At 42.4% G+C, this 13,125-nt stretch overlaps 1 protein-coding gene across 3 annotated transcripts in view; it reads right to left on the bottom strand.

Annotated features, from left to right (window-relative positions):
• The window catches only part of wwp2 (WW domain containing E3 ubiquitin protein ligase 2), a 63,372-nt gene that overhangs the window by 26,471 nt on the left and 23,776 nt on the right, over nucleotides 1-13,125 (bottom strand). For all 3 annotated transcript variants that reach the window (XM_061721250.1, XM_061721251.1, XM_061721252.1), the window contains 2 exons: nucleotides 11,164-11,253; nucleotides 3,037-3,211 (listed from right to left, as the gene is read on the bottom strand). In XM_061721250.1, coding sequence (XP_061577234.1) covers nucleotides 3,037-3,211; nucleotides 11,164-11,253 — 265 coding nt within the window. The remainder of the gene's footprint in view (nucleotides 1-3,036; nucleotides 3,212-11,163; nucleotides 11,254-13,125) is intronic.

The following is a 13,125-nucleotide window of genomic DNA, read 5'->3' as shown; positions in this document are numbered from 1 at the left end:
CAGCTGTGCATTCATACTGATCCCATGTGACGTTCTGCCTCCCCGAAGTGTGCTTCCACAAAGTATTATGGCGTTCAACGAGGCTGTCTTCTTCTTCGCGGTCCATGCTCAGTAATGAGTCTCTCATGTCTCCAGTCACTGACTGCTTTATTCAGTCAGCACAACATAAAACATGGCTCTGAGTAAATGCCCCGGAAAAATATTAACGCTTCTAACAAGTTCTTCCTTTGGGACGAAGACAGCAGTGCTGGCTTCGTTTTCCCTGTAGCTGTTGGCGTTTGCGTTGTTACCATGGCTACAGCAGGGAGACGCCGGCCTCAGCTGATGGAGGCTCCTCTAGGTTGTGAAGCAACAGGGCAAAAGGGTTTGCTGAGTAAGTAGAGCCCTAAATCGCTAGTGTCGCCGCAACCACTGTGGTCAAATGCCTTTTTTTGTCTTCCTCCACAGCGTGCTTTAGCCTGCTCGTCGCATGGCTAAACGTCTTGTCTCGCCGTTGTGACAGCGGGCCTCTAATCATCCCTGTGGTGAACTGATTTCATCCTCTGCAGAAGTTTACAGCCATCCTTCCGCTACCGTTACGGCTCTCGTACATTTCCCCAGTGCCGTGCTTCTGTTACGACATCACAAGGTTGAACAGAGCACGACACTGTTCGCCTCTGTGCGGTTCACACAGCACAGTTACCCCTTTTCCACCGAACCGTTTCCAGGGCTGGTTCTGGGCCAGTGATGGTGCTGGTTCACAACTCGTTTAAAATGCAAACCAGCTGAGAATCGGTTTGTTTTTCCATAGCTTGGGGTGCTAAGGGGAGCCACGTCGTTACGTCGCTGCAAACGTCAGTTACGTTGCTGCGTTTGCATTGGTGTGAAAATTTAAGCAATAACAACGTAATTGCTCTAATACGGACTTGGTCCGTGTAGCATCCTCCATGGATCGAATCACTAAAAGACAGGTTGTCTCCTCCACAAACCACTGCTGCTTTGCTGTATCCATATTAATTCGTCACTTATTGGAAAATGTTGCCGTCTCGCAGTCTTGCTATTGCAGTTATTCTTAATAACTCCGTCCCCTCCGCTTACGTAAGCGGTTCTTTCCTCCAGCCCAGCAAAGAGTTGGTGCTACCTTGGAACACGGTTTTCTGGCCCGGAGCCAGTTCTTTGTCAGTGGAAAGCCCGGCTCCAAACTCAGCACTGACCCAGAACCAGCCCTGGAACCGGTTTGGTGGAAAAGGGGCAAGTGAGATGAAATAAAGGTGCTACAGTGGCAGAACAAACTTAGTTTATGACTCGGGCTACTGAGTTCAAGAAAAGCTTTAAGGCTCTTGGCTTTTTCGTTATATTGACATATCCTTCACCTGATACTGCTCTTGATCGCCATGGAGTCGTCATCACGTCACAGCTGACCTGCCCCGAACTAAAGTTATGACATCTTCCCTCCCTGAAACAGATCAAGTGATGAATCGCCTAATCCCTTTCTTCCGCAGTCCATGACTTCTTCTCTTTAGCTCACTGTAAGAGCCATATTCATTGTTGCATTTCATATAATTTTGCTGTATTTGCTATGTGGCTCAGCTGATTCCAGGTCGACTGTGCCTGGTGTGTGCACGGGATGTGGCTAGTTTATGCTTATGTTTTTTTTGGATGTGAGCAATTTGGTTGGTTGTTTTCGTTAAGTAAATAAAAAATAAACCTGCGAAGCAATATATACAACCTTTCGTCTGATATGTTCGGAGCGCACGTCTAAACTAAAATCTCCGTATTAGCAACCAGCACTAGACTTTTAGGACTTAGTCCGTACAGTAACCTGGATTTCTTACATCGAGATGTAAAAAGACCTTCGATTTTCATTAGCCGATTTATTACAGTTCATTCTCAAACACAGACTCCCATTGCCGACCATTTCTTACATTGTGTACTTTCTGTTTTCAAGACATTTGTTTTGACTATTTTAAGTCCCTCCACCCACCCCACCTATATTTCAATTATTTTATGTGATTTTTGGTCTTCCTGCGTTTTTCCCTCCTTAGCTCGTTTATATTTGCTCAACATTTTAACTACAGATAACCGGGAAGATGCCACATCTTCAGCCACATCTTCTTGAAACACCTTTTTGATCCTCTGATACACATTTCCTTATAATCAATGGCACTCTCTTTGAACTGCAGACTAATATGAATATGTAGACAAGTGCAGGATTTTGTTTTAAAAGTGTCAATTACAAAATGATTCCATGTTTTCTTTTCTTTTACTTTATGTTGAAAAAACAATATGAATGCAATGTATGTTTTTACAAAGTCAGACTATTGAGCTATTAGACGAAATGATTTTGTGGCACATCTGTGATGTTTTTTTTCCTTCCACAAAATAAAACTAAAACAAATTAATAAAAGAATGAGCGTCATCCGTGGGTGGTGATCCCATATTTTCCTTTTTTTCTTTTTTTTTTTGCCGGGGCTTGTAGAAACTGAAAGTGCAGCATATGATGGACAATAAAAACACGTGGAAAAGTGGTGTCATGTGCAGGTGTATCAACAGTCACACTGAGAAAACACCAGGGTTAACAGTGATCCCTCATAACAGCAGCTGAGTGCATTACAGCTTCTACTAAGACATGGAGGGCCACACTACAGGAGGACTCTGATCCCAGCACTCGACCAGCTTCTAAACATTTTTGAAAATTTGTTTGGCTTGTGTTGATGACCGTAAGAGCCAAAACAAATACTCTTTGCACTTAAATATTCCACTCAGGCCACATCAATTTGAGAGCCACATTCTTGGCTCTGGTGATTACCAGCCACAGTATGTTCAAAGATGACCTCAATGGTGAGACACACGTATCTCCTATTGTATGTTTTTGGGAGGATATGATGTATTTGATTTGTACATAATCTGCTGGCAAACCTATCTTTGCATTCCACTTGTTGCTCAGGAAGGTAATGTTGACATCTTAAGAGAAAAAGGTCAAAGCAAACATGAATCTTTCGCTGTCTTTGGCTCGACAAAAATCACCGTCTGTGATCCAATGGATGCCTGGATTACCTGGTAGAGGAAGCGCTGGCTGAACTGGTGCATGGCGCCCTGCAGCTGGCTGCGCTGGCTCTGCCACTGCTGGTAGTTACGCACGGACTCGGCCGTGGGCCTCTGCCATGTGGTTGTTCTGGTGTTGTGGTCCACGTAGTAGAACCGTCCCCGCTGGTCCACCCGCTTCTCCCAGCTAGACACGGGAAGGAGAGGTGGGGGGGGGGGGTAGTGAGAGGCGCTGTAGCTTTCAACAACATTTTTATGAAGCATGTAAACAGTGGGCGGTTGTATATCGGAGAGCTGCTGATAATAACAGCATTTACTTATGAAGATGAGGAAAAAGAAGCAAAGACAAGAAAAAGGGAAAAAAAACAGTAGGAGGAAGCGAGTGGGATCTAAGAATGGAAAAGAGGGGAGGAAAGGGAAGGAAGATAAAAAAATAACACTATGGATGCAGCAGTATGGAGAGGGCGAAGGAAAACAAATGGAGACAGAAAAGAGAATATGCTGCTAAGATGGTCGAAGCAGGCCGTCGCTAATAGACTTGTGTAAACATTGGATCTTTTTTTTTTCTCCTATTTTAAACCAAATGTGCGAACCAAAAAAAAAAAAGAAAAAAGAAAATCCCAATTGTAAAAATGGCTATTGCTCCAGTAAAGACCGGGCCTGACAAAAGATAAATAAATAAATAAATAAATAGATTTTAAAAATAGCATCAGGGGACTTGGGCTGGGGGGGGGGGGGGCATTTTTTCCATTACATTCTGTGTTCTTGAGAGTCTGGCTCTGCCTCGGACGCCGCCAGCCCCCTCGCTGCTGGTGCTGATAATGATGCTGATGATGATGGGGAGGGAAAACAATGGGACGCACAGGGTCTTCGACTGACAAGAAACATGCCCTGCAGTATGGGTTCCTGGACTGATGCTGACATTACTCAGAGGATTATACACGTATTTGTCCCGTGAGACCGGGGGAGGGGTGTCTGGACATGAGCTGAGATACCAACATTTGACGGAAGCACAAACACTTGCGCGCACATGGAGGCTATCCACGAAACCCATGGGGACACAGACCATTTCCCTGGGTTCACCAGGACCGACTGACTCTGACTTAAGTTCAACAGAATTTGTAAAGAAAACAGAATCGACTCCTGTGTGTTCACGAAAACACGCACCGCAGATATTAACGCCCTTCGCAAGTCCACAGGAAAATGAATTCATGTTCACAAATATGGATGATGTTCCACTGTCACTCAATTAGTAAAACCTGTAAGACCTTGAGGAGGATCCACCTCTGCAGCTGGGTTATAGAGCCTCAACATCAGACTTCTACTCCCAGTTTGGGAATCAAGCCACAGATTTCAGGTTTGCGTGACCCTCCCAGTTTTCCAGGACCTCTGAATAGACTCACTTTTGTTTCCCCACAGCTATTAATGCAAACTCACACACAAACAAACACATTCCCTGTGTGCTCGGTGTACAGGGAAACAAACTGCGTGAGACGGACACCTCTGCCTCAAATCCGGCTGAATATCTCAATATTCGTATTTTAGGGGTTTTTATTTCTGAACTACAAAGTTCACAGACGCAGAAAAGAAATGATTAGATGATCAAATAAATAAGGCGGAGCAATTAAAAAAATGGACATAAAAGAGTTACAAAACCTTGATTCAATTACATTTTTGTTTTGATCAAAAACAGACTCAGTCAAGCTGCAGATGCACTTGATTGTCCTTGTTTCAGTCAAAAAGAAAAAAAAGGCAACATAAGCATTCTTTTGCTTTATCTGGGGATATTTTGACACAACACAATTCAGTGTTGTGTCACAAAATATCCCCAGATAAAGCAAAAGAATGCTTATGTTGCCTTTTTTTTCTTTTTTTAAATGTGTTGGGATGACCATTCTCATGAGTGACAGCAAAGAGGGCAACCAGTTCGGATTTTGCTTACTCTAAGAGGGAGCAGCCTGAACACGATGTCACAGGAAAACCTTTCCCCGTAGTTGTGTTTCAAGGTATTATTATCACATTTTAATTTAATTTATTTCTCAATTTCCACTTGTTTCTATTAATTGATATGCTACTGAAAAACAATAATTTGCCTTGCAGGATAAATAAAGTACCTACCTACCTACCGACCTATCCATCCATCCATCCATCTCTTTAACAGAGGTGTTTAGACCAATGGCCTCGCTGACACGTCAAGTATTACGTCACTTCTGTCAAATTCATATGTTTTGGCTCCAGATGAGTCCATATCCAGGCTGCTTCACTGAAGATCTGTTTCTATAAGTTGTGGGTGTATTTCTGTCACGTAACTGCCCCCAAAAAATGTTGTTCTTAACTAACATAGTCAGTCATTCCAGCTGCTAATATTCACCACGTTTACCAGATTACTAACAGTGCTGAAATACCACCTGGAGGAGGCTACAATTTAGATCAAACACACCAGACAACGCAGTTGATGAGCAGAAATTCAACAAGGATGCTTGTTTGGAGAAGAAAACTCTGCAGGGGAATGATAAGCAGCCAAAGCAATTACATACCCATCAGCGCAACTGACGTTAAGAGAAATGCATCGTTTCATCAAGCTCAGTGAGCTCATTCATATTGATACAGCAACCATGAACTGGCTCCTACTGTCATAATCCATAACTGCTGCTTCTTCCACAAAAACAGTTCTCAAATGGTGAAGCAACGACACATTCAGAGAGACGGAAACGAGTCAACAGGAGAGTGAGTTGTGCAGAAGAGTAGATTAAACCTTTAGGCAAAACAGCACTCAAATCAATCTTTAACAACGTAGATGTATTTGCTATCTTCTGCTCAATTTGCAAAAATCCAGGACATTTAGAATATTTTATAGTAGATTTCAAGAAATGTCCCGTTATGCTTCTTAGATTATGCTTCTCAATGGCAACATCGATACTTAAGCTCCTTGGATGATTACAAACAGAGTTATTTGCTTCAGAAAAGTGCTGATCACTCATACCTCTGAACTTAATTCAAAGGCAGGACAAACAGCGTTTCCTCTCTGATATTAGAACAAGCCATTTATTTACTGGAGCCAAGGAAAAACCCAGATCCCGCAGTGGCCTGTTGAGTCTCCATGTAATTATTTATCTGATTATATCTCCTTGTACCAGTCATGTTATTAACCATCCACTCCCATGCTTTTCTTGGAACTAGAGGTCTATACTCACATAACCATCAACTATCTAGTTCAATATTACGCCGCATACTTTTGATCTTCTTTCGGATGGTCCTTTCACGACTCATTACCGCGTTTGCAGACACTCTGAGCCTCTTTTGCTTTGCTTTTCTGCATCTATATAAACTGAGCAAAACGTTCCAGTACTACTCAAACATTTGAAGGGTCAAAGTTAAGTTGCACCTTAGTTAGAAAGCTTTAACCACTGACGACACTTAAGATTAGCAAACTGATCAGTTGGTGGTGTGGCAAGTAGTTTGTCGAAAGATAAGTGACGGTTAAAACTGGTTTCACTTTCATTCAGCTGGAGGTCACTTTACTGCATGTGGCAATGGTGTCGAAAACACTTGCATACGACCGAGCATCCTCAACAACTGTGTTGTTCCTGTACTTTCTATACCATTTTATAAAGTTCCCTAATTAATCGAAGACAATGTTGAGGTTTTATGATGCGACAGAGGAGATATGTTACCAGATACATATTTTATGAAACATTCTGTGTCTCTTGAAATTAATCTCCGCCCCTCAGACCTGTAGGCGTTTTCATGCTGGACCAAAAAACCCACCAACACCCTCCAACATCTGGCTTTGGTCTGCCCGGGGAAAGGGTATAATCTGCATTCAGTCCTGCGCCAAGTGACTCTGCAGTAGTCACGGCTCCTGGTTTGATCTGCAGTGACGTTAATATAACACTCAGGTGGGCACGCAAATTCTCCCTGAGTGCACTTAAGTGGAACTGGCCCGAGCTAATGTTTTTTTCCTTGCTTTTATTAACAAATGCTTTTAGGCTGCAGTGGCTCACAGAGGACCAACTTGCAGATTAAGATATGCAACAGATCCATCCTACCAGTCAGCACAGCAGCTGGAAGTCCTGCTACGTAGGGCTCACTCCCTCTGTCAAGCCAGAAAGAATATGATACTTTTCTCCAAAAGACAGGCATACTTTTCAGAAACTGTGAACCATCACAGCCAGTAGGCTGGTAAAACGCAATCCCTTAATGTCGTGCGAGCTCACATGGTCGGCCCCTGGTAGGAAATAACAGCTACCGTTGCATAACCATTTCTGTAAGTATGGCATCGTTTTCAGCAAGCTGGTAACACGTTGCTACTGGTAACAGAAAGGAGTCAATCGCATTTTTTCAACGTTCCCACGTTAGAAAAAAATATAAATATGCATGTGCTGTAAGAAGACTATGTTAAGCAATAAAAGTCTTTCAGGTCGGATGCACTTCATTGATTACTTCAGATTTTGTGATTGGCATTATCTCAGAATTGACTTCCAAGTTGTACTCAATCAACAGCTTTCTTTTAGACTGCCCAGTTAACCGTAGAAAATATTTAAAAGTAGAGGTTTAAACTTTGGTTTGGAACAACTGATACCATTTTAAACTATAAAGAACGGAAAAGAAACAGTTTAGAGAAAATGTAACCATTTGATGTTATGAAATGCAATACTGGATTTAATCACCAGATGCCGGTTTATAATTTACTTTCTATTGTTTATCTTTCTCTAAATAACATTACATGATAAAAATCAAATGAAATTACAACATTGTGGTGGACTGGCATGATGCAAAGCTGACAAGCACAGCTTAATGTAAACACAACATCAGTTTTACTGCACAAGTTCCTGTTGCTGCAGAAACAAAGAGTGTTGCCACACTGAGCAAATCAAAAACCACAGTGGTTATGCTCATGATGTATTGCTGGTCACAAACTCGAGAAAATATTTGATAGAGAGAGGGTGACTCATAAGCTCTCCTTAGCCTGGCTTCGGATGGCTTTCATTATTTTGGCTCCCAAACCTCGATTTCCCAACTACCCCCACCCTGCCCCCTCCAGCCTCTAAACAGTTCCTGGTGTGTACATCTGGACCGTTACCCCAGTCTTAGCCTGCTAATTGATTCTCTGAAGAGCCGTGGCAGCCAGCAGCCAGCACAGTGGTGCATGGAGGTACATGTGGCACTAAGAAAAGACTTTTGTTCTCCGGGCCCCCACGCTCTCGTTCCTTGTATGGAAAAACTGAGATAGGGGTAGGGGGTTTGGAGAAGGGAGGGCGACCTTTTCCTAAAAACAGCCTCTTTTTCTCCTTGACTTTCAGTCACATACTCGGTGAAAAATCAATAAATAATCGAGCCGAGTAAAAGTGTCATTAAAAGACTGAACTCTGGGAGGGGAAAATGCTCAAAGAGATGGAGAAAACGGCTTCCATTTTGACGGCTTAGCACACAAATACTACAATCACACTGCGAGATTAAGGAACACTTACACTGCGATGTGAAGTCATGCCAGAGAATTTAAAAAACCTTTCTAAAAAAAAACAAGATGCCTTGGTCTTGTCTTGAAAAGAAACAGATGAGTGTAAATGTTAACATTTCTGTGGACACATTTATTTTATTTGCACATATCAAATGATAGGAAAACAGTCAAAACTAGAATCTAAGACGAGCCACAATCAGAGAGAGTTGCTTGCAGGGGTTATGACTTACAGGCATTTTGTAGCTGCTTCAACTTTAGAAGTCTTTTAAAATCCAGTTTGGATTGTCAGCACAGAACCATTCCAACTAGTTCTTTGTTATTTCAACGTTGCCCTAGTGTATTTTCAATTTTATCCTCTGCAGATCATAGGGGTCTTGGCCATTTTCCAAACTGCATATTACATACTGCACATACAGCGTAGTGGACAAGGCAGCGTACTGGGCCCCCTCCTCTTCAACATCTATACCAACAACCAACCACTTCCCCCACAATGCCGCCCGCTGCTTCATCTATGCTGATGACCTCTGCATCCCCACCCAACAGGAGAACTTTCAGAAGATTGAGTCTGTCCTGGAAAGAGTCCTCCAAGAGAGGACAACCTACTACAATAACAACCACCTGAGACCCAACCCATCAAAAACCCAACTATCAAGTTTCCATCTTAAAAATGGAGAGGCAGGGAAAGAACTGAGCCTCTCATGGGATGGCTACAAACTCTCCAACCAGCCCCACCCAGTGTACCTCGGAGGCCCCTTCGACAGGACGCTGTCTTTCAAAACCCATCTTCAGAACACCAAAGCAAACAACGTCATGCGCAAACTGGTAAACTCAAAGTGGGGCGGTGATCCATCCACCGTCCGTGCAACTGCCCTTCCACAGCCGAATCAGCGTGCTCAAGCTGGAGCCGCACCTGCCACACCAAACTGGTCGACACAGCCCTCAACGACACCTGCCGCATCATCACAGGATGCCTGAAGACAACGCCAGTCCTCTGCCTCTATGCCTTAGCTGGCATGACTACAACATCAGACGATTCATCATCGCGCAAGCCGAGCGAAGAGTACAGGAGTTTGATACCAGGCACCCCCACCCACGACTGAAATCTAAAGCCAGCTTCCTAAAGACAGTCCCACCTCTCGAGACAACCAAAGAAACAGCAAGGACCAACATCTGGAAAGATGAATGGAACCAACACACGAGCCCATGACTGGATGGAGAGAGTAATCACCCCGACTGAACGCCTCCACAGCGGTCACGACCTCCCAGGGCCAACCTGGAAGACCCTCAACAGACTACGAGTGGAGCAGGGAAGATGCAAAGCTCTCATGAAAGCATGGAGCTACCAGACACCTTTCTGTTACAGTCAATGACTATGTTTACATGCAGTCAATAACCCTTTTCTAACCGGAATATTAGCAATAACCCGGTTTTGCACGGCCGTGTTAACACCAATAACCCCTTTGAATAACTGGAATTTGCTCATAATCCGGTTTTTAAAAACCTGAATATGACCCCTGGGTTACTCCTTTTCTAATCTGAATATTTGATCATGTAAACGCCTAACGGGATATCCCCATCAAAAGGAACAGGAATTTGTTTTCTGTGCATGTTCTTTTGAGTCCAGGAAGTACTTATAAACACGGCGAAAAGTAAGACCACGCCACACTTTTGGAGTGAGGAGGAGACTAATCACTTCATAAATGTAATGAAAGATATGAACATTTTATACAGCGATAACCCTGTTTGGTCACACATGTAAACAGATTATTCCGAATGTTTCAGTAACTGGAATATTGACCGTAACCCGAATTTTGACTGCATGTAAACGTAGTCACTGTCCCACCTACTGGACTGCTACGATATTACTCGCATATTACCGTACATACTTTTCTTCATTTTGCCAACATTTTGCCAACATCAGCACACAACAGTAGAGTAGCATGCAGTTTCAAAACAGTTTTGGTCTCATTCTCCTGCAACTCAGTGTCTCCTTACACTCAATTTACTCTCAATCATACGTATTTTATTGTGGACGTCTTTATTTTCCAGTTTGTACATCTCCATACCCTAATCCAATCCTTACGGGTCTTTTCGGGTGGCAAAAAGCCAAGATGGTGATGGCTTACGCCGTAGTCGAGGCATTATAATCTACAAGCAGTCCAATAAGACCTCTTGTCCAAAACTATTATGCGTAAAGCATTTTAGTTGGCACATCCTGGTATCAAAAGAATTACTGGCCAAACCTGCCTCCTGGAACGGCAGCTGTGGAGCTGGAGCTCCACCGCATACATTATGGATGGCTCCAGTTGTCATTGATAAACAGTCCATGACTTTATGACTTCAAGGAATTTTGCTAGATTCCTAAATTCAGTCGATCTGTGTGACAAGTTCAGTCGAACTTGTCACCATGTGGAACTCACACTGTACGCTTCTCCACTTAAAAATCTGAAAGAATGTATTCATACTAGATGCCCACATCATCAAAAAAGTATTGAATCATCTTTATAGGCTAAACAGACATTAGTTCTGAAATCGGGTCACCATTAATGACAGATATGAAAGACATGGCCATCTTTTCGAAGCCAAATGTCCACTAAAGCAGCCTAGCCCTGTCCAACCCTTATGGCTGTCAAAGTACATCAACAGAGAGAACAAATATAGAGCTGAAACAGGCGTACCCAGGTGGCAGTGGTCTCTCCCAAGTCGTGGTTTTGGTGTTGTGGTCGACATAATACACTCTGCCATGAGGAAGAACCCGCTGCTCCCAGCTGCAGAGAGACACAAAAACACAAACACCCGTTTATTCTAACACACTAATCACATTAAAGAAAAACAACAACAACATTCAGTACTTCTGAGAATTCTTAATTATTACAAATTAAATTCCTATTCTTAGAACGGAGGGTCCCCATAGGAGCAGCTTTTTATGTAAAAAGAGAGCAGCATTGATGCAACAAATCCACCTTTCTAAGTCTGTCTTTATCTGAAGTAATTGCTCACTCGAGGTGGGTGGGGGGAAACTAATGACCAAATACATCTCATTTATCTTTTCTAGAAGTTTTTCCTGAGTGTTTTCCCCTGCCATGGAGCACTTTAATAAAGCGTATGTGACCTGAGCAGAGAAAGAGAAATAAACAGTGAATTATCTGTTATAGTTGTTTCATCCACATATAATCTAATTTTAACTATTCACAATTAAAAACACTACTGTAGTGCTTATAATCGCATTATAAAACAATGAATCAGACAGTAATAATGACCATTTTCTTCAAACTATCCTTTGTTCTTACCCCTCTAATAACAGATGGTTTTACACAACAATCACAGCTGCAGTAAATGAAGCACAGCCGTAGTTATCATTTATAGCTGCACTTTAGTGCCTGCAATCATGACGCTGGCCTGTTGGCATGCTGTGCTCTTTACAAATAAAGACAACACAAAGTCAAAGGCTTGAAGTTGGATTTCAGCTTCTCGCACAGGAAATTTCCCCAGGATTTCACCTAATCTGGATGTCAACTACATTCAGTCATTAATCGATATGAGAAATAAACTTGAACAATGAACTTAAACAACTGAGCCAATTGTCTCTTATGATGAAAGTCTTTGTGATATTTTTTGCCGACACATTTTTATCAGGGGTAATTATTTTTTCTTTTATTCCTGTATGCTGTAATTATAACCATTTACAATTTTAAAGGATCATAATTTATTGGTAGACTTTCATCCCAAGTATGTTCTTGCCGTAATCTAATGACGGGTAAAGCGTCTTCCACTTCCTGTGACACACTTTTCTGAGTAGTGGGTAACAACCCAATGTACAATCTGCACAAGGCAGCCAACGTCGTTTTGACGTTGGAAATGCCAAAACAGCAGAGAGGAAAAGTTCATTTTCGCCGTGGCATGTTACAACAGTTCATCAAACTGTCGTGTCAACGTTCTTAAGTACTGATAGAGAAGCGTTTCATTCAGACAGAGTTTTTGGACGAGCCGTTGGATCTCCCCATCCTGCTGCCAGAACGCCGGGTTCACCCAGTGGCAGAGTTTCCTCTGAAGATCTAACAGTGCAGCAGCAACAATCCTCTCCTGCTTACCCAAAATCCTCCAAATCTGAACCAGGCAGCTGCATTTTCTACTCCAGTTGTCACTAATAAACACAAAATTCAAGCAGGAATATTCCTGGTTGGTTACAGTATGGTACAACGTAACATATTGCAAATTATGTTATCTATTAAGTGTTGATTAATCTCAGGCCGCATTTTTCAGTGAGATTCTTTTTTTTTTCTCTGGCTGTCTGATTGAAGTTATTTTTTTGTTTTTTGTATTGATTCAATACGTTAAATGAAGTTAAATCCAGATGTCGCTAAAATATTAAAGTCCATGCCTCTACGACCAATTAGAGGGAGCGATGCGACTGCACGTGATATCGCCTCACTTGCATATGCATTTCATTTTGTCCTTAACCTTTTGTTAAATTAATGTTTTGTGTTGTTTTCTCCATGTCTGTGTCTGCCAAAGGTCTCCTCTCCACCACCACCTGCTGCCTGAGGCATACTGAAGATTCAAAGTAATCTCTTGGTTTCAGAACTGTCACTTTAAAAACAATGAAACTCAATCGGACTTTAATTGGTTTTAGACTGAAC

The sequence above is a fragment of the Cololabis saira genome, chromosome 5 (assembly GCF_033807715.1).
Source record: "Cololabis saira isolate AMF1-May2022 chromosome 5, fColSai1.1, whole genome shotgun sequence".
Taxonomy (NCBI): domain Eukaryota; kingdom Metazoa; phylum Chordata; class Actinopteri; order Beloniformes; family Belonidae; genus Cololabis; species Cololabis saira.
The sequence above is the reverse complement of the archived record's forward strand: the minus strand, read 5'-3'. Positions and strand labels throughout refer to the sequence as shown.